Here is a 14,932-nt window from a genome sequence, read left to right on the forward strand (position 1 = left end):
TGTCACATTCTCCTTTGCAAGCACAATTAAGTTTTCGAGTCGCTTCCACTGCAAAAGACTGTATTTAAACAGAACCTATAACAAAAGAGTAACATCACTAAAGACTGAAAAACATGAACTTATGACAACTCAACAGGCTCATTCACATCTATACTTGGAGAAAGATATAAGCTACTACAAAACTAGGCAAGTTGGGTGATTATTTTGAAAAAGTAACTGTTTTTGTATGGGTGAAAATGGAGAAATACCACATTTCAGTGGTACTAAACGTTTCTATAAGACCTAAACATTTCCACCAACTATAAGCTCTGCATTACAACTCAGCTTCTGCAGACTGATTCCGTTCAGAAACGAAGCAAGTGTTCGGAAAAGGAAAAGATTCCTGTATATTATAGGCTCTATTTCAGGCCTTTGAGCCGACAAAAAATAACGCAAATATATTTGAACTTTTGACATCAGAGAGTCCCAAATTAGTATTTTTAACCTTGATAGCAACATCCACTTCGGATGCACACAGGGTAGCCCTATATACTTGACCCAAATTTGCAGCGGCTATAGTCTCGGATGATGTTTTGCTGAAAAGAGCTTCTAGAGGTTGACCCAATTCATCTTCTATAATGTTGAAAGCAACCTAAATCACCGTTAACCACACGCAACTTAAATGATGAATAAAACAATATGGTATACATGAAATGTTTGTTGCACAGATCAGGAATATATCAGGTCAATACCTGATCAGGTCAATACCTGATCAGGAATATATCGCTTTTGTTGTTTTGTCAAAATGCGTCGTAATTACCACTTGTGTCACTTGTGAGTAATGGGTCGATTGAAACTTAGAGGATGTATGCGAAAGATTAAACATGTTTAAAATGTTGGTTCAATGTAATATTTGAAGTAGATAAAAGTTGCAAATCTGGCCTGCTTTGATGAAAGAAGGGCCTAAGTCAACTAATAATTCCTGAGCTGCCGAGCAGGAAACAGAACAACTTCTTCATCACGGCCAAGTAACATAACATGGTGATTGGGAGTTAACTACCCCACCCAAAAGCACTCAAATTGTATTGGACATCACTAAATTTAGACCCTTGTGAGATGCTTTTGGGTGGGTTAGCGAACTCCCAATCACAATGCTATGTTACTAGTGTCGCTTTTTTTGTTTTGTCAAAATGGGTCGTAATTACCAGTTGTTGTGTCACTTCTGAGTAATGGGTCGATTGAAACTTAAAGGATGTATGCGAAAGATTAAACATACTTAAAATGCTGGTTTAATGTAATATTTGAAGTTAAAACTGCTAGTGAATGAGTTGTGAGTGTTAGTGTCGATTTGGGTCATCGGATTTTGGTCAAGATAGTCAAAATGACTGAAACTGGACAGCAAGGTTCAGATGCGCGGCATCTCTAAAAAAATGTTGTCATTTTTCGGTTATGAGTCGAGGTCGTTTCTAGATAAAAAACGTGTGAACGTTTTTGTATGAAATGTGAGTGGTACTGTCATTATTGAAGAATGTAAATTGTCCGTAAGATTAGTAAAAACAGTGATATTGACATGTCTAAATGATGGATATCAAACATAATTATGCTGAATCCAATTTAAGTGTCACAAAAACTTAAATGAAACATATCACTTAACATACACTTCCAAAACGTACTCACGGCCATGTATAACTCAAAATATGGTTTTTAATATATTGGTCGAAACTCGAGACCAGATACAATAAGGCCAGATATGGTACATTCATAACTTATCAAATTCATGTTTACATGAATACAATCATTCTTGAATTCTTGATTGGAGTTAAACTTCCACACAATAACCTCCATCCATCCATCTTGCCTTTGTTCTGGAACACGAGTAATATCATGTATATTCCATGTGCTTGGCGATATAAAATAAATTATTTCAGCCTCTTTCTTCTCTCGTTGGAGTAGATTTCGTACTTCTGTAGGACAATGCAACCCTTCACATTTTTCCGAGAGCTTGAAAATAATGTAGCAAACATATTCTGTATCTTGTGACAACATTTGGCTTTTAATCGTGCAGTTGATACGAAATACTTTCTGGGGTAAAAGCTCAATCACCTCCCGAAATCTGCATATGTGATATATCAACTCATTACATACTTATTCGATACAAAAAATCATTTTTTTTGGCAAAATAACGTAATAACATATAACAGATCCGAAGATCAACAAGTACAACAGATACAATAAGACATCCAAACAAGGCAAAAACAAGCCACAACTTCAACTATATTCATATTTTGTCACAAGTGATAAAGAGTAAGTTCCAATTTTGGTAAGCATATACTCCGTATAACTCAGCACATTGTGAACTGTACACGTACTAACTAACGCAAAGGTTTATTAAGAAGAGAACCTTGATTCGGCTGTTGAAATCGAATTGAAAATCCTCGAATCAGAAGAGTTGTAGAGAGCCACTTTTGCCGAAACCATGAGATGTTTCATTCCGTTTACTTCATTTACCGCGAAAAACTGTTCATCACAAACAAACAGAATTCATTATGGGAACCAAAAAGAGTAATAAAGTTCCCTTGTAGAAGTTTTTTTGTTTGAAGTAATATATCTACCTTTTTACCTTCGTCGGAGTATGACTTCGAGACTTGTTGGACTTCCTCTAACTTTCCGATTTCTTCACGCTTCCCCTGTACAGAAAAATTAAGACAGTGTTATGAAGGTATAACTAAGAAAATGTAAAAAGTTTCAATTAATAGACAATCGCTTTTAAAATACAAATAATAAAATCTTGAACTGGCAAAAATACAAGAGTTTATAACTAACTTGCCTTGTCAATGGCTCGGAACTCAATGCCTTCAACGTAGATCGCATGATCTTCATAGTAATACGGTGAAAGGCTCTCTAGTAGAAACTTGAAGACAACATTGTTGTTTTGATCGTTTAAAAAACGATACAATTCAACCATCATCCAATGCTCATCTCTCCATGTTGCAAAATGTGCATGTAAACTTTCATTCCCCTTTTTATTCTTTAGGTTAACATGCATTGGTCTAGTTGAATGTTTTTTTGAATTTCTAAATTTGAAGACTAAGTAAACCCCATAAAATGCATCTTGGGATAAATAGTGAGATGTAGTCATCTTGATTTTGATCATCATATTAGAAATATCTAACATCTCTGCTACTTTTTTAAACCTGCACATGTTAAAAGATATGTATGTCTAAATTAGTCGTTGATTCTTAGATGAAATGATCAAATAATTCTTGCTTTTCAAAAAAAAAAGAAAAGAAAAAATATCGAATGATTCTTAGAGGCCTTAGAGGTGTTCGATGAAATGTCTAGGCATACCCATTTGACCAAATCCGTGAAATTGTATGGCATTTATTGTGCAAGTGTGCAACTACCGATAACTAAGCAGATGTATATTTGAAATTTAACTTAATATAACATTCTAAAAGCGAGGTAGATATATAAATGTCTACATTTTATACGTATACACGTGCGTACAACAACATGACAAGAGAAAGAAGAGGAACCTTGATTCGGAAAGAGACTGCCACTTATGTGGACTACGGTTCCTGTAAGAGAACTTTGATGCTGATATCATTTCATTCCTTTCGCCGTTGATTCCTATTGAAAACCACTGCAATAACAGAATGAATCAAATCCTTATGCTTTGAAAGTTATTAATACGGAGATTAGTTGCATATTTATGGCTCAAGATACTTTGAAACGGAACTACTTACCATCTTGTCATCTTGAAGGAGGATTCCTTTGATGAACATGTTGTAAATATCCTTTTTGCTTTCATGATTAGCATCAACACCTGAGGATTTTGACCTTTTGATGATTTCGTTATAGCCTTTAGGCAATTTAGGCTCCCATATCTCATAATCCTCCTGCATATCAGTTAGTGCTAGACATTTAGATTTTTCCTTTCATGATTATTTATTAGATTTATTAATCATTAATTACTAATATGTAATATCGAAACTGTTCCAAAAAAGGCTTATCATTGATTCTGGTCTAGTAATCATACTAGTTAAAGAATATGACTACTTACATCTAGATTTTAATAAAATTTTCTTTTTCACTGGATATGGATGAAAACTTACTTGAAATTCCAACGCCTTTTTTAGTTGCTGCAACACCTTTTCTGCTGTTGGTCGTATTTTTCTATCAACATCCAAGCATTCACCAACAACCATTTGAAATGTAGACAGAGATCGGGGGTCCATTTTTTCTTTTATTTCCTTAAACACGAGTGTATCAACTATTCCTTCTTCATGTATGCGTTTAAGGATCCCAGTTACCCTTTCTTGGTTATAATCTAGTGTATTGGGCACTAACAATTTCCCATACATGATCTCAAACAAAACAACACCAAATGAGTAAATATCTGATTTTTCTGTGCAAAAACCTGTAACCTCATAGAGTGGGTCAACGAGCCCTCTGTGCCTACAAGTTTGCTGATGACTTCCTGATTTATTGGGGTTATCGCAGATAACCCAAAATCAGAAATTTTAGCTTTCCAATCACCGGTTAATAGAATGTTGGCACTTTTGATGTCCCTGTGTATCACCACCTCTTTAGTTAGAGCACCTCCATGTAGAAAAGACAATCCGTTAGCAATATTAATACATATGTTTAGTCGTTTTGTCCATGTAAGACACTTGTCTTCCAAATGCATATCGAGACTTCTTTTAGATGCATGTTCATAAATGATGATTTTTTCTATCTTTTCATTACAATAGCCCTTTAGACCGATGATATTATCGTGTCTATAATCAAAAAGAATTTCGAGCTCTGTCAAAAAATGATGGTTTCCCTGACCTTGGCTTCTATCCAAACGCTTTGCGACAATGATTTCACATCCATTAGAATTTTCAACTTTTCCTTTGTATGTCTTCCCAAATCCTCCTTCTCCAATAAGATTCTTATGACTGAAATTCTCCGTAGCCGATTTAATTTGTTCAAATGACATTTGGAAATTGTCTTTGTTGTTTTCCTGCAAATCGTGAACCACTCGTTTGTATCATTATTCATTTTCTTCAATCTATTGTCTTAATTCAAAACTCAAAACGATTTGATATCAAATAAAGAGTTAATTACAATAAAATGTATGATGGTGTTTGGAAGTAGCTTTAAAATAAAACCCCCATCCGTCCGTACTTACTCCAGCTCCAACTCTAGCCCTTACGAAAGCTACACCTATGAGACCCAACCACTAACTCCATCTTAAGTTCCAACTCTAACCTACTCTTACGAAACACACCCTTAAACTATGTAAAGGTAAACTGATAAGATTTTTTGTTTAAAGTATGGCGAAGACAAATATTTTTACTTAAATGTACACGATTTAATGTGGAAAATAAGTAGTTAAGTCAATCCTTATTTATTGCTATTTTGAATTATTAGATAAGTCCTGGAGGAAGACTACGTCAGTTATATTTGATTTGTTATTCTTCTTAGAATAAAGGTCAGTTAGTTGTGAACTCTGGCTATATATTGTATTCAACTGTGTACTGATTTTATTGAAGTGAATAAACGTGAAAACTTCCCCACTCTATATTTTTTCAGATGGTATCAGAAGCTTGATCCATTCTCTCTGTTATCCAACAACCAATGACCAAATATATCAATTCATCAGCTTTTGTTAGTGAGGCAGAAAGTGGCACCTCTGACCGCACTCAACCAGATATGTCTGATATTGCACCAACACTTGCAGGAAGTGGGATCATAATCACATGCCATAAACTCAATGGCCAAAACTACAACCAATGGTCACATTCAGTAATGATTTTCGTGACCAGGAAAGGAAAAGATGAATATTTGACAGGGGATGCCTTGCCACCAGCGCAGGATGACCCGAGGTACCATACTTGGAAGACAGAAAACAACATGGTGATGTCTTGGTTGTTAAATTCAATGACTAACGAAACCGGGGAAAATTTCATGTATTATAAAACAGCCAAAGAGATTTGGGATGCAGCCCGAGACACATACTCCAACAAATATAATGCTTCAGCAATCTTTGAAATAAAAGGGATGTTGCATGACCTTCATCAAGAAGAAAGAACCGTCACAGAATATTTCAACATGTTGACGCGTTATTGGTAACAGTTGGATGTTCTGGATGGTATATCTTGGAGTTGTGCTACTGATGCGAAGCAATACAAAGATATTCAAGAAAAAGAGCAAATCTACAAATTTTTACTTGGCTTAAACAAGAATCTTGATGATGTTCATGGAAGGGTACTAAGCATGAAACCATTGCCAAGTGTACGCGAAGTTTTTTCAGAAGTACGCCGCGAAGAAACTCGAAGGAAGGTTATGTTGGGATCATCAAACTCCTAACAAAATACAGAAACTTCTGCATTAGCTGCTAGAAGGCAGCCCTCTAGTGGATATTGGGGAAACCAATACAATACAAATTCTCACAACAATGGTCAACGACCAGGTAACCGTCCTTGGTGTGAGCATTGCAAGTATCCAGGGCACACAAAGGAGACATGTAGAAAATTACCTAATAAAGTTCAAACAGGAGAATCATACAAGTCAGGTGTCCATGTTGCTGCAACAGATAGAGGCCCGCTTAACCAAGAACAAATGGAAGCCTTTCAAAAAATGATACAAACCACGATCCAATCGGCAATTGGGGTAACTAGCACGGCAGCTGTGGCTTAGAGTAGTCACTCGCCTACTGCCTTAACCGCAAAATGTAATGCAGGAGAGTGGATTTGTGATTCGGGAGCAACAAATCATATGACCCCTGATATTAATGCTTTTAAAGGCCTCCAACCTTGCAAAACAGGAACCAAAGTTCAAACAGGTGACGAGATACTAGATGTAATGGGTATAGGTTCGGTGGCTATCTCTAAAGAGATTACCCTTACCTCTGTTCTTTATGTACCTAAGCTTACATATAATCTATTATCCACCATGCAGCTCATGATTGATCTCAATTGCGTCACTAAGATGTCCCCTACTTTGCTTGAATTTCAGGACTCGGACTCGGGGAGGACGATTGGCAGTGCTAGGGCACGTGGAAGGCTTTTAATCATGGAGGCAGAAGCAAGAATAAAGGAACCAAGAATGTCAACTAGTGCAGTTGGTATCCGGTCTCCAAACCCAAATAATGAAATCATTCGTCTTTGGCATTATAGATTAGGACATCCAAATTTATTGTACTTAAAAAGGTTGTTTCCAAGTTTGATTAATAAGAATTCAGTTCCATTTGAATGTGAAGTGTGTCAATATTCAAAGCATTCTCGAAATTCATACCCTATTCAACCATATAAGAAATCTCACCCATTCTATCTAATCCATAGTGACGTATGGGGGCCATCTCGAGTTAAAAATATTTCTGGCTCAAGATGGTTTGTCACATTTATTGATGACCACACCCGTGTCACTTGGACCTTTCTTATGAAAGAAAAATCTGAGGTGAAACATATTTTAGGAACGCTCCATAAAATGATTGATGTTCAATTTGGCACCAAAATTCAAATTTAAAAACAGATAATGGAACTGAATTCTTCGATTCAAATCTGGGATCATATCTCAATGAAAATGGAATCATCCACCTTAGTTCATGTGTCGGCACTCCACAACAAAATAGAGTTGCTGAAAGAAAAAATCGACATATCTTAGAATTTGCACGATCACTTATGTTTACAACCCATGTTCCTTCTATTTTTTGGGAAGATGCCATATTATCAGCAACCTATCTCATCAACCGTATGCCATCCCGGGTTTTAAGCTTTCAAACACCTCTTCAAACACTCATGATCACGTATCCTCATATAAGATTTTTCTCTGAAGTTCCTCTTAAGGTCTTTGGGTGTACATCATTCGTCCATATTCCATCTCATAATCGAAGCAAGTTGGACCAAAAGTCACTCAAATGTATCTTCTTAGGTTACTCATGTAATTAGAGGGGATATAAGTGTTATTCTCCTGTTACAAAAAAAATCTATAACTCCATGTATGTCACATTTTTTGAAAATAAAGCTTTTTACTCAAAACCCGATATTCAGGGGGAGACTCCTTCACATGAATATCAGGTTTGGTCCAAATGTGCCATATTTCATTCCAATCGATAATGTAACAGATTCAAACACCTATACCACAAAAAGTAAGCATGACAAGGAACCTTCACAACAACCTGATGTCCGTACTACTGCCAACCAAGAAAAACAAAAGGAGACCTTGGTGTATTCCAGGAGGTCTAAACCAACAAAAGGAGCTGAGGTTAACACGCCACACTGCCAAGATGCCAATCCGAGTCACGAGTCAAATACTAGTTCATGCAAAGGTACACATCCTGAATCTGAAAATATTTTTACGAATGAAATCCCATCTGATGATCTTGATGTTCCAATTGCTTTAAGGAAAAGAAAAAGGTCATGTACAGCTCATCCCATTAGTAATGTTATGACTCACAAAGGGTTGTCATCGAGTTATAGAGCATTTATAGCATCTCTTGATTCAATACAGGTTCCAAAAAATGTGCACGATGCCCTCCAACATCCTGATTGGAAAGCTGCAGTTGAAGAGGAAATAAACGCTCTAAAAAAGAATGACACCTGGGAATTCATAAAATTACCTGCTCGAAAAAGAACGGTAGGTTGTAAATGGGTTTTTTCGGTGAAGTACAATGCTGATGGAACTGTTAATCGCTTCAAGGCAAGGCTCGTGGCTAAAGGTTTCACGCAATCATATGGAGTTGATTATGGGGAGACATTTGCACCCGTTGCAAAGTTAAACTCTATTAGGGTATTACTTTCTCTTGCAGCGAACTTGGACTGGTCTTTACATCAACTTGATATCAAGAATGCATTTCTAAATGGGGATCTGGACAAAGAGGTTTACATGGATGTGCCACCGGGACTAGAGACAACAGCTACCTTCGGAAAGGTGTGTAAATTGAAGAAGTCACTTTATGGACTTAAGCAATCACCTCGAGCATGGTTTGAGAGGTTAACCCGTGTGGTGAATAATCATGGTTTTACTCAATGCCAAACAGATCACACCATGTTTATTAAAAGCAGTTCAACAGGTAAAAGGGCTATCATGATTGTATACGTTGACAATATAATCCTAACAGGTGATTATGTAGAAGAACTCGAACATCTAAAGAATGTACTAGCCAAGGAATTTGAGGTCAAAGACCTAGGAAAACTTAAATATTTCCTAGGAATGGAAGTAGCTCGATCACATAAAGGGATTTTTGTAACACAGCAGAAGTATACAATCGACTTGTTAAAGGAAACTGGAATGTTGGGTTGCAAGCTGGCTTTAACGCCTATGGACTCACAAGGAAAACAACAGATGGAAGGTGGCACACTAACTGATAAAGGAAGTCATCAAAGGCTAGTTGGGAAACTGATCTACTTATTGCACACCAGACCTGATATAAGCTTTGCGGTAGGAATGGTCAGTAGGTACATGAATCAGCCAACTGAAAATCATCGAAAAGCAGTGTTACGAATTCTTCAATATCTAAAACAAAGCCCAGGAAAAGGACTTTTCTTTGGAAAGACAACCAAAAGGCAGGTAGAAATTTACACTGATGCTGATTACGGTGGATCACAACTGGACGGACGATCCACCACAGGTTACTGTTCATACATTTAGGGAAATTTAGTAACTTGGAGAAGCAAAAACAATCTGTTGTTGCTCGAAGTAGTGCAGAGTCCGAGTTTCGCGCTGTGTCATGGAATTTGTGAAGGGATCTGGCTGAGAAGAATGTTAACCGAACTAAAGGTAATCAAAGAGGGACCTACAATCCTCTACAGCGATAATAAATCTGCCATTGAAATTGCAAGAAACCCCGTGCATCATGAACGCACCAAACATGTTGAAATTGACAGGCACTTCATAAAGGAAAAATTAGAAGCTGGAGAGGTACACCTGAAATATGTTCCATCAAAGCAACAAACAGCTGATATTCTTACTAAGGCGTTGCCAAGACAAAGCTTCGAAGAACTACGTTACAAGCTGGGTATGATCGACATTCATAATCCAGCTTGAGGGGGAGTGTAGAAAATAAGTAGTTAAGTCAATCCTTATTTATAGCTATTTTGAATTATTAGATAAGTCCTGGAGGAAGTCTAAGTCAGTTATATTTGATTTGTTATTCTTCCTAGAATAAAGGCCAGTTAGTTGTGAACGTTGGCTATATATTGTATTCCGCTGTGTACTGATTTTATTAAAGTGAATAAACGTGAAAACTTCCCCACTATATATTTTTTCAGATTTAATTAGGTTGTTATCACATGACTGTTTTCGACCTTTTCCTCCTTGTCAACCCAATATATGCTCAATACAAGAAATCCCAAAACTATGTGTTAGTATCTATTTGTTAAGTCCCCAAAATAATTAAGGATTTAATTATGACAAAACAGCAAATATGTGCACTAAAATGTTATGTGCAGCCAGCATAGGTTTAGTTATGTATAGACATCAATTGTTGTTGTGTCGAGTGTTTCAGTATGTTGCCTAGTCTACCAGCACAAGGTAGACAATATTCTTCATTTAGCACAGGATGAGTGCCCATCAAATCATGAAGATCAAGTGACTCAGCATAGAAGAACCAGCATAGCTGGTAAGCAGCATACTACACGAAGATAGCTATGCTCCGTTACAAGCATATTGGTTTCCTGAGTGGTCTACATCAATTGTACTATTCAACAGAAGTCAAAGACAAAGTTGAACAGAAAAGGACACGCGTCGGCGGCTGACAAGTGACCTTACAAGATCACGTGGGAATGCAGAAGTTTAACGCATATGCATACATGTGTAATTCTTTGTCAATGCCTAGGGAACACAACATTCTATTTGTTTATTCAAATAGTAGTGTCAAACCGAATTGGGGTGTTCCTGCAAATAGCTACCAAAGAGGAAAGAGGAGAGCACACTCTCTGATGCAGTTGTCTCCACAAGTACAGATATCATATGTACCAGTGGACAATAGATCAATTACGTGGTTTATAGGACTACTATAAATAGAAGTATTCACTAATGTAACAAGTAGTGGTGTGAGTTTATTTATTTAGAGTCCAAACTTGTAATAACTTAAGATATCCTCAATAGCTATAACTTAGGTATAATCTATATCAACCAACTGTCATTCTGCCAAGGACAGTTGTAATTCTTTGTGATTCATATCAATAAAGAATAAACAGTTGAAAAATTACCTCTGACTCTTATTTAAATTACTTGCTTGAATACTAAACTTCTATAATTGTTAAGTTAATTAAAAGAGTTGTATTCACCCCCCCTCTACAATACTCCTGTTGTTAATCAAGAGACCAACACTATTATCTATTAATCTATTACGAAGAATATTTTATGTATAACCAACTAGAATAACTTCTATCGGGTGTAATTAACTTTAAACACTTTTAGTTGTATGAATTCAATGACTCATCCATTATTATCTAATATGTTTAGGCTACGTGACAGCTAGATACGTTATCGCGTCATCTTACCACTTCAAAAGTGATGTCAATCGCCACTCTTACAATTTATAAGAGCATAAGAAGTGATGACGGCTTAAAAGCAAAATTCAGGAGAGAGAAAAGTGAAACTGATTTTTTTTCAACGTCAATTTTATTAAAAGCTACCACCTCACTAGCGAGAAACTAGAGAGGGGCACAACCAACAAATTACAAAGGCTATACAAGCCAATCAATCCAACTAATAATTTCATTGCCTTTATTTGTTATCCCATTTAAAGAGTACATACGAATTAAATCAAACAACTCTTGTTTCTTCAATCTCTTCGAAGAAAAAAGAGAATCATTTTAATACCTCCAAAGAGTCCAAGTTGCAGCTACAAAAATGATGTATAACTGCGACTTTATACCCGAATTTGTATTCCATCCTTGATTCCAAGCAAGATAATCGGCCCTTCCATCAAACATAGGCAAGATGATGTCCACCCAAATCCTTACTTTTCTCCATCCAAAGCAACCTCACACGAATTTAAAGTGTGCGAAAGAGATTCTACACGATACGTGCACCAAAGGCAACCAATGTCGTTGATTTCCATGCCGCGAGCTGCAAAATTAAGACGAGTAGGCAACCTATCCAACGTAACTCTCCAAATAAAAATATTAACTTTACGAGGCAAAGACTTCACCCATGACGTACCCACCAAACCACCATGAAAAAATTGACTGTCTATAAATTGTCTAGTACATCCAACCTGAAAAACCCCATCAATAGCAATAGACCACATCCAAGAATCCATCGAAACTGTTAACACCACATTACCCAAATCTGAAAGCATATCATTGAACTGGGATGCTGTACGTGAAGCAAGAAACTCCCTTGACCAATTCCAATCCACACACCCTCCACTAAACGATCGGATAATTTGCACTTTATATCCACCTCAAGATGAATTTTTTTGGATATTTATCTTTCAAAATCATCCCATCACATCATTTATCCTTCTAAAAACTTATGGTTTTCCCATCACCAGACTGCAACCGAAGTACGTCACTAGGGATCAAATTTTTCGATAGCCGATTTGTGTGAACATTATGTCCGAGCACACCTGTGATGACCTGAATTTTTCTGACTACTTGATTATACTATTTATATGATTTAATAATTTCGACATGATAAGCAATGAATTTTAATAAGTCTTGAACCTCCGGAAAGAAGTTTATATAAGCAGTTGACTACCCTTTTATTCCTACGATTCACGAACGTCATAACTTGTATTAATTATATATATGTGTATATATACATATATTTAATTTGAAAATATGATAATTAAATATCTCATTAAGTATATTAACAAAGTATTATATGTATATTTTCATACTACTAATTTAAAGAGTTTTTGAACAAGATATATGTTACTATTTAAACGACGTAATTAACTTAAATTAAAATGTATGTACATACAATGTATTACGAGTGTAAATACATCCTTACAAGTAATAAATACACTTTATAATATATCAATACATAAAAAGGAAAGCTATACTCGTATTTCCGTTCAATGTCCTCAAGAATTCTACTCGCATTCATACGGTATTTTTACCCGTATTATACACAGCTTCTAGAAGTATTTACTATTGATATATACTAATAGAAATCTGCAATTATTTGTGTAATATGTCGTCCATGACCTAATAAATTTAATATGTCATCCATGACTTAATACATTTTAACTTATCTTAGATATTTTCACTAAAAACCAAATTTTCAAGCCTATAAATAAGCACTATTTCTAACTCATTTTTTACACACACTTGCAAGAACTCTCTCAAGTTTTATTCTACTACTTCTTTCCAGCAACTTTACATTCTAAACTTGAGGTAAAAACTCTACTTCAACTCTTGTTCAATTCATATGTTTATAGCTATCTATATAAGAGTTTATAAACTAGAACATAGTTTAGTTGATTCTAAACTTGTTTGAAAAACTAATCTAATCTTTCTAACTGAATTCTAATAACACTTATTTATATGTATTATGATGTTATATTAAGTTAATATAAGAACTTATAACTTGTACATATTAAGAACGCCTTGAAACTTAACATATATCCTTTAATCTCCATTCGGTAAAAAGCGGGCTGTTTTGGGTTGGGAATTAAAAACCTATCTTAGACTTTGAGTTCGAGGCTAAGACTTTGGAAATATGTTAATATATGTAAATAAGACTTCCAGTATTTTTTTCATGATTTTAGACAAAGTGGAAGTATTTTATCAAAAATCATATATTGGGTGGATGCCGGGATTTTTCCAAATCTGTCCACCGACACAAAAAGTGGGTAAAGCTCTAAAAATTACTACTTGGGCTGATCTTTTCGATTTGTTTTTTTTTTAAATTTACTTATTAAGGAATCCATAGCAATTTGATTCACTTTAAATGGAGTTGTAATGAATATTTAGCGAGTAAAACAAAATCTGCTAAAATTAACGTTGTATGGACGAAATTTATATTATAAAAACTATATTAACCATATCCTTGCTAACTTTTCCTATATCCTATATATATTTAGACATGTTATCATTAGTATAACAAAATATTATAATCTTGATTAATTCCGAGATTGTATATATATATATATATATATATATATATATATATATATATATATATATATATATATATATATATATATATATATATATATATATATATATATATATAATAATCTTGGTACGTTCCATGACAATACGTGCACAATACGTTTTGATAAATCCTAAGACAATACGTACACAATACGTCTTAGTTAATTCTAAGACAATACGTATACAATACGTCTCTAGATTGATGCAAGACAATACGTACACAATACGCCATAGGGTGATTCTAAGATTATATATATATATACCGATTAATGAACTTTTTGAACTATTTTGGACTACCAACATAAAATGTTAAAAATTATTATATAAGTATTCTATGAAATTGCTTTATTTTATATGTCGTATTATTATCTGAATCGTTATTATTGTTATAGGTTCGTGAATCCAAGGACGGCGATCATATTTTTAATAAGTTGAAAAATTATTATTAATATACTTTTACTACTGTGAGTATATAGTCCCATTTTTAAACTCTACAAATATTTTGGGATGAGAATACATGCATTTTATATTTTACGCCATAGACACAAGTACTTAAAATATATTCTACGTTGAGTTGTACCACTTTGCATATCTTCCCTAATAGCTTGGTAACTAATATTTACATGTTGTAAGAACATGTATACGCGAATCCTATTGATAGATCTATCGGGTTTGACAACCCCAACCGGGCTAGTCACTCTAGTATCGTAAACGGTTGCATAGTACTTCGTTTTTACTACACTTGGTACATGTAGGGAGATTTCATAATAAAGGGAATATGCCACATTAATGGTTAAGTATGGTTACCGAATCGCTCAACAACTTATAGAATATCTTTATTGAAATGTTTG

At 35.1% G+C, this 14,932-nt stretch overlaps 2 protein-coding genes across 2 annotated transcripts in view; one reads left to right on the forward strand and one right to left on the reverse strand.

Annotated features, from left to right (window-relative positions):
* Positions 1 to 5,604: 5,604 nt before the first annotated feature.
* LOC139888306 (uncharacterized) lies at positions 5,605 to 6,666 on the forward strand. The gene is made up of 3 exons (XM_071871322.1): positions 5,605 to 6,060; positions 6,103 to 6,259; positions 6,347 to 6,666. Exons 1-3 carry the CDS (start codon positions 5,605 to 5,607, stop codon positions 6,664 to 6,666), a joined length of 933 nt encoding a protein of 310 aa, XP_071727423.1.
* Positions 6,667 to 11,935: 5,269 nt separating this feature from the next.
* Positions 11,936 to 14,932, reverse strand: part of LOC139888308 (uncharacterized) — a 34,479-nt gene continuing 31,482 nt past the window's right edge. The window contains exon 3 of the mRNA XM_071871323.1: positions 11,936 to 12,347. Within this exon, the coding sequence (XP_071727424.1) occupies positions 11,936 to 12,347 (412 nt within the window). The remainder of the gene's footprint in view (positions 12,348 to 14,932) is intronic.

This window comes from Rutidosis leptorrhynchoides, chromosome 2, assembly GCF_046630445.1.
Source record: "Rutidosis leptorrhynchoides isolate AG116_Rl617_1_P2 chromosome 2, CSIRO_AGI_Rlap_v1, whole genome shotgun sequence".
NCBI lineage: Eukaryota > Viridiplantae > Streptophyta > Magnoliopsida > Asterales > Asteraceae > Rutidosis > Rutidosis leptorrhynchoides.

What these genes read in the sequence shown, in the direction of transcription:
- LOC139888306 (XM_071871322.1), top strand. Translation starts at nt 5,605, where the DNA reads ATGACCAAATATATCAATTCATCAGCTTTTGTTAGTGAGGCAGAAAGT. An exon ending in TTCATCAAGAAGAAAGAACC is followed by an intron (nt 6,061 to 6,102) that starts GTCACAGAATAT and finishes TATTGGTAACAG; the next exon opens with TTGGATGTTCTGGATGGTAT. An exon ending in AAGCATGAAACCATTGCCAA is followed by an intron (nt 6,260 to 6,346) that starts GTGTACGCGAAG and finishes AACAAAATACAG; the next exon opens with AAACTTCTGCATTAGCTGCT.